This window comes from Cyprinodon variegatus, unplaced genomic scaffold (genome assembly GCF_000732505.1).
Source record: "Cyprinodon variegatus isolate N-32 unplaced genomic scaffold, C_variegatus-1.0 Scaffold184, whole genome shotgun sequence".
Classification (NCBI taxonomy): domain Eukaryota; kingdom Metazoa; phylum Chordata; class Actinopteri; order Cyprinodontiformes; family Cyprinodontidae; genus Cyprinodon; species Cyprinodon variegatus.
The window spans coordinates 940,236-946,880 of record NW_015150637.1 but is presented as its reverse complement, the minus strand read 5'-3'; the positions used below and the strand labels follow the sequence as shown (position 1 = coordinate 946,880).

The window sequence follows — 6,645 nt, the reverse complement described above, 5'->3', positions numbered from 1 at the left end:
TTTTAAGCCCCGGCGGAGGAAAAAAAACTGCAGTCGGAAGGTTGTTTGTTGAATTAACTCCTCCAGCCAAATGTTACAGGAACATATTCCTCGCTGATTAGGCTCGCGCAGAGAACACACAGCGGCTCATTTTATTTTTTTTTATTAAATTAAATTTCCCCTGGACGTTAAGAAAAGAAAAAGATGGAGAGTTGGAGCTCGCAGTGAAGCAGGATGAGTTCTTGTTTCGTACCGAACGGGGCCAGCTTGGAGGATTGCCATTCCAATCTATTCTGTCTGGTAAGAGATTTAAAACTAAAGGAAAGCAGCCATTTTTAACTAGCTGGACGGAGGCTAGGCTAACGCTAGCCACAGAGCCATCACTTCATAGTAGCTTAGCCAGGCTTAAGGCCCTGTCAAGCTGACAGCATATTTACTACAGGGTTATTTAACTTCAAATAAAACTTATTTCTAACACTTTGACAGTTGGCTTCAAAGGGCCGCCGGTTGGCTTTAACTTTCACTTCAAGGAAATGTCAGTTGGTAAACAAAACTAGCAGCCTTCCTCACTCCTGAAGCTTCAATTAGGTTTAAATTTAGTTGTTTTTTAATGGAGTAGACTGAAAAAAAGTCATTTTTTAACATTTTACTGCTGCAAGCTTCAGTAACAATGCTGTTGCACTTTCGCCCTGTTTATTATTAACCTGCTACTATCAGCCTCTGCATTTCCTCCATGTTTTAAATCCAAACACTTGATGCACTTCGCAGAGCAGCATGAGACCTTTGATCAGTCGCTACTGTTGATGTTTAATGCTGACACCTCCACGATCACTCTGCGTGTCACTGCTCAGCCTGTCCACACAAGCAAAACAAAAAGGCTTTTATTTTTCCTCGAAAGTTTCATTGCTCTGTGTTGTTCACTGCTTGTTTATGTGTTTTGTTGTTTGTCTCTGGCTTAACCCTTTATAGGGAACTCAGTGAAATCATTTAGAAATCCAAATTTCCAGCTAATAGTGTTGTTGGAATCCATGTAACATTTAAAAAATATGGATATTTTGATGGGAAAAATTAACCCTTTATAGGGCAAGTTACCATTTTTATTCCCTTGCATGGACCTTACAAATGGAGTCACCCCCGTCCCACAGTGTCTAGTCTAGAAGCACAAGATCTATATCCAGCCATTCAGCAAAGATGCTGCTACATGGCTCTACATCTTATTTTGGCATTTTACCAATTAGATGAACCCTTGAATGATAAATTATCTACAGTAAATTAAGTTGGAAAAAAAAAGTTTAAAAGTCAAGAAAAAAAGGTAAAGAGCTAATTGAAAAGTTGATTAACCTAGTTAACAATTATGTTTAGGTGTATAAACTAAAAGAGATAAGTGCCAGTATCAGCAGTAATGCCTCCAAAGTTTTGTTGATCCAAAAAAAATTTGTTTCTTTCCCTCTCAGTTTTGTCATGAATTTCTTATAGAAGCACTTTTGTTATTTTTCTTAATTAATCAGTCAAGTTGGCATTTCTTGTTATTACATTGACATTAACACTTTATAGGGCACTAGGTGAAATCCTTTGAAAATTCAAATTTCCAGCCAATAGTGTTATTGGAATCCAGGACAACACCTTATTACCTTTGTAACATTAAAAAATGTGGATATTTTGATGGCAAAAATGAATGTAATGTAGCAAGAAAAGCCAACTTGATTGACATTGACAACACTGATTAATTTAATTGATTAATTTACAGTAGGTATAACCTTAGAGGCATTACTGCTGATACTGGCACTTATGTTTTTTAGTTTATACACCTAAATATAATTGTTAAGTAGGTTAATTAACATTTTACTTTTTAACTTTTCACCTTTTTTTTCTTAACTTGATAACTTATTTTTCAGCTTCATTTAACCTAACAGCCATGTTTTTGGACTGTGGGAGAAAGCCGGAGTACCCGGAGAGGACGCATGCATGCACAGGGAGAACATACAAAGTCCATGCAGACCCCAGGCCGGGAATCAAACCGGAACCTTCTTGCTGCAAGGCAACAGTGATACCCACTGAGCATTTAGCTTTTTACCTTTATTCTTAACTTGATAACTTTTTTATTCCAACTTAATTTACAGTAGGTCATTAATCATTCAAGGGCTCATCTAATTGGTTGAATGCCAAAATAAGATGTACAGCCTTGTAGTACTGTCTTTGCTGAATGGCTGGATATAGATCTTGTGCTTCTAGACCTCACTGAGGTACAGAGGGGGGAGATTCCATTTATAAGGGGTATACAAGGGATAAAAAAAACGGTAACGTGCCCTATAAAGGGTTAATCTGCTTGGACTTCATATTCTGGTATGAGTACCAACTAGGGCACAGGCTGATTATATAATCTCTGGCATTCAGACCTCTTGGCAATACAAACAGAAAAAAAATGGTTTGAAATGAAACGTATCCTGCTTTCCTCTGGATGTATTTCTTCATGTGATCGTGTTGCCAGTTGTGGCTGCTTAACATCCCCCTAAATAGCTGTGGTCAGAGTTCTCCGATATTATTTAAATCCCATTTGAGACAAACAGTGCATTAAGAGCCACAGCCTGCTCTATATTCTTGGCCACAGCAGCAAATCTAGAGGGCCTGTTTACAGTCCATCCTCTGGCCAGATCATCAGGAAAACAGCAGCAGTCTGTTTTGTTGTGGCAGTTTATGCGCCTGTCGAGATGTTTTCACTACATTTGTGTGTCGATATGGGCCTGCTAAGGTGTCGGTGATTTAACACTATGTTCATGAGCTTTGGGTCATGACCGAAAGAACGAGATCCTGGATACAAGCGGCTTAAATGAGTTTTCTCCGTAGTGTGTCTGGGCTCTCCCTTAGAGATAGGGTGAGGAGCTCAGTCATCCGGGGAGGACTCAGAGTAGAGCCGCTGCTCCTCCACACGGACAGGAGCCAGTTGAGGTGGTTCGGGCATCTGGTTGGGATGCCTCCTGGACGTCTCCCTGGTGAGGTGTTCCAGGCACGTCCCACCTGGAGGAGGCCCAGAGGGGGAACCAGGACACGCTGGATGGACTGTGTTTCTCAGCTGACTTGGGAGCACCTCAGGATTCCCCCAGAGGAGCTGGCCCAAGTGGCTGGGGAGAGGGACGTCAGGGCCTCCCTACTAAAGCTGCTACCCCCGCGACCCGACCCCAGATAAGCGGAAGATGGATGGATGGATTTAAAAATGCTGTCGTCCACTTTAAATATGAGCAATCAGTCTCCTGCAGGTTAAAATCTGCCAGTGTTCCTTTAGCTGTAAGCATTGGATTTATTATTATTATGCATTTACCTGCTGCAAACATACTTGGTGTGAGGGATTGTTGTTGAGTCAATGAATTGATGCAATCAGCTTATCTTCCTTGGAAAGAAAACTCAATCTGACTGTATGATCTGGTTGAATTGTCTTGTTCAAGGGTCTTGAGGTGTTAGGTGTTGTGGATTGGTGCTATATGAATAAACAAAAATGAATTAAATTGAACTTCTGATGAAAAAAAACAACAACAAAAAAACCCCCAAAACTGCTGCATGTTTTGTTTTTCTCTCTTTGGGACAATTCCAGTTTTTGTAAAACAAGCAACGGAAATGGGTCAAAATGAAAACTAGGGCTGAAACAGACGGATTAACTGATTGTTGAAATCATCTTAAACTAATTTAGTCACCGTTAACTGGATTATAGACTCTATAACATGTCTTTAGTGGACATATACTTTGCATTTAAGATTAGAAAAAAAACTTTTTCGTCTGTCAATATGTTCTATCCAAAACTCCTTGTGTGGAAAAGTTTTAGTTTCACATGCTTTAAATTTTGCAAAAACTCTTCTTGAAAGAACATTTTGCTCCCCGATTATTATTTGATTAATCAAACAAATAATCCATAGATTTGTCGAATTGGCAAATTAATTGTTAATTGCAGCCTTTATTGAAACCAAGTTGAACTTAATCTGCTGATTTTAGTTTAAAGTTCATTTCAAGAGATGCAAATAAGTACTGATTTTTCCATTATTTAAAGACCTGCTGGTGGCAAAAAGCTTTTAGACAGCAATAATAAAAAACTGAAACATGCAGTCAGTTATTGTTTATAAGCTGCAGTAGTATGTAGAGTAATATGCATGGAAACACTCTAACATCTCAAGCCTAAGGGCAGTTTAGTGACAAAAACCAACCTGGGAGAGAACATGCATGCAAGCCTCACGCAGAAAGCAACTCTTCTGTCTCCATCTGACCCCATCTTCTGATGGAGATAGACGACCCGCAGCCAGAGGTAATAGATATTATTCAGCCTGTAATTATAAAAGCTATTTTAGCAGCAGTATGAACAAATCCTGCCTATTGTTTCAAATAAAAGCAGCGTTTTAAACAGTTTAGTCCCTTTTTTGATGAACTGACAGGATTGCCAGACTGCACTGATTATATATGTAGCGTGCCAAAGAAACCAAAAGAGAGACCTGAGCTTGGAAATGCATCATTTCAAATGCTGACATTAAGAGCATTATGATAACAACATAATGAAATACAAGCCTGCTTTTAGCTCCCGCACCGACACAGCTTCCAAGCTGTCCGCCCTTTTTAAAGGTAACATTTTTCTGCACAGAAAGAAAAGGAAGAAATCCCCAGTCTCAGTGCCGCTCGCTTTGGCCCCGGCCTCTGCGCGCCCAACTCGTAATTATAATGTTTACGACCTCGCTTGAAGGCATCGTCGGCTGCAGCGGACGGACACGGCGGAGGAATGGCCGCTGCGGCGCGGTGCCCGTCTGGCTAACATTTTTCTGCACACTGAGACTAAGCATAACACTGCTGATGTTATGACTCACTTGCTCAACAGAGTCCACTTTGTGGTTTTTATGGCAGAAGAATGTGAACACGTTGTTTCTTCTGCGGAGGGTCTCCTCTGGCGTGCTCTACTGTTCAGTAATGCAAATAAGCCAGTGGGAACCAACTGGACTCTACCTGCAAAACTTTAACTTGTTTAGCAGCTTTTCACTCAGTCAAAACGGTGGGGGATTACCGACGGCTGCAATTTGCATCAGTTTTAGAACAAACGTAAAGAAAAGCAGCTGTTAGTTTCATGTTGACTTTATAACAGGGTTAATTGGGGGGTGGAAAGAAGAGTTGGAAGGAGAGCAGCATCTGTGTCATGATTTGAGCATTCTCACCTGTTGTCTCATATCTTAAAAAGCTAGAAATGCAGCTGTTTGAACACAGTGTTCCCTATTCAGGACTCCAGAGTTGCCAGAGGGAAGGTAAGCAGCTGGCAGAACCAGAGGTCACAACCCTCAGTTCTAAAGCATGCGTCACCTCAGGAAAAACTCTGCTGTATCCAGTGGCTTCAGCCTCAGGATCCCCCCAGCTAATGCACCGACGCCATTCCTGGCTCTGGCATTATGAAACCTAAAACTCCAGCTCACAGCGCTGGGTGTGCTGCTCGGACACAACTAGCTGCTCACAACAAGCAGGAAGGAAGCTGTGTTGATTCACTGAGAAAAATCTGAGGCTCTCTCATGTGCTGCCTGGAAAGCCTTGGTTGTTGGAAGGAAATACTCAGGAATCTTTGGCATTCTGCTGCTTGTTTGTTTTTTTTTTTTTTACACAGTCTGTAACTAATTTATTTTAAAAAGTAGAAACCACAGAGCTGTCGTAGGCAGCAGACTTGTTGCGTGTAGTTTTTATTAATTTATTTTTTGGTCCAATTTTCAATCTCCAGGGGATTTAAGGACTCTTAGAATGAAATTAGATTTAACCTCAGCTGTAAAATAACAGCTAACAGCGTAGGTTGACTCAAGATTTTTGTGGTTAATCTCTGGTTTTTGACGAATGGCTTTTTAAAATGTCTTTTCTGGTCTCCCTCCTTGAGAGGTCATTAAAAATTTATGTTTGGAAAATAGACGTCACACCTTTACTTGAGAACGAAATTTTTAGAAAGCCGATTTTCCTCCTATTTCTAAATAAAAACAGGAGGTTTAAAGTTAGTTTTTTTAAAGGCGGATGCAGATTATTTTGACATCAGATCCTTTATGTTTTTAGCAGATATTGCTTTTTCCTTTCTCCATTTCTATGATTAGAAATGACATTTTAAGAAATTTTACACATTTAAGTTTAAACATAAAATAAACATTTATTTACAAACCAGCCCATGCATTAACAATGCATAGCAAATGGAGGGAGCTGCATTTGTCGGCTTAATGACGGCCGGCCGATGTATCAGTGTTTTAATCAAAGTTCTAGAGATCTAGAAACTATAGATCAGGGGGAACCAATTAAAGATCAGCTGGGTCCGAATAAAGAAAATCATCAACCAGTAATGGTCCAGAGACATTTTTAATTATGATCTGTTCCTTTAAACAGAATTTAACACTGAAAAAAAAGCAGATTTTTATGCATCCTTGTTATACTTTGATTTCTTAAAAAGAAAAATGAAATGGAACATTTTTCCGTTTTAAAATGTAAAGTTTTTTGAAGCAGAGAACAACAATCGTTTAGTTTGGTATATAGACAATTTCCTGATTTACATATTTTATAAAACACCTGAACTGACCATTTGTTTTGTTTTTTCTTTCCTTAATGTTCGCAGTGGGCTTTATGCTGCCCTGCAAGGCTTTAAACCTGGGTTTGAATGGAGACAAAGCCATTCTAAAGCAAATA

General features: G+C 39.7%; 1 protein-coding gene across 2 annotated transcripts in view; it reads left to right on the top strand.

Annotated features, from left to right (window-relative positions):
• The first annotated feature begins 213 nt into the window (after positions 1-213).
• Positions 214-6,645, top strand: part of med13 (mediator complex subunit 13) — a 117,812-nt gene continuing 111,380 nt past the window's right edge. For both annotated transcript variants that reach the window (XR_001481346.1, XM_015379019.1), the window contains exon 1: positions 214-279. Coding sequence is in view for 1 of the 2 variants with exons in the window: in XM_015379019.1 (XP_015234505.1) it covers positions 214-279 (66 nt within the window). In the remaining variant the exon portion in view is untranslated. The remainder of the gene's footprint in view (positions 280-6,645) is intronic.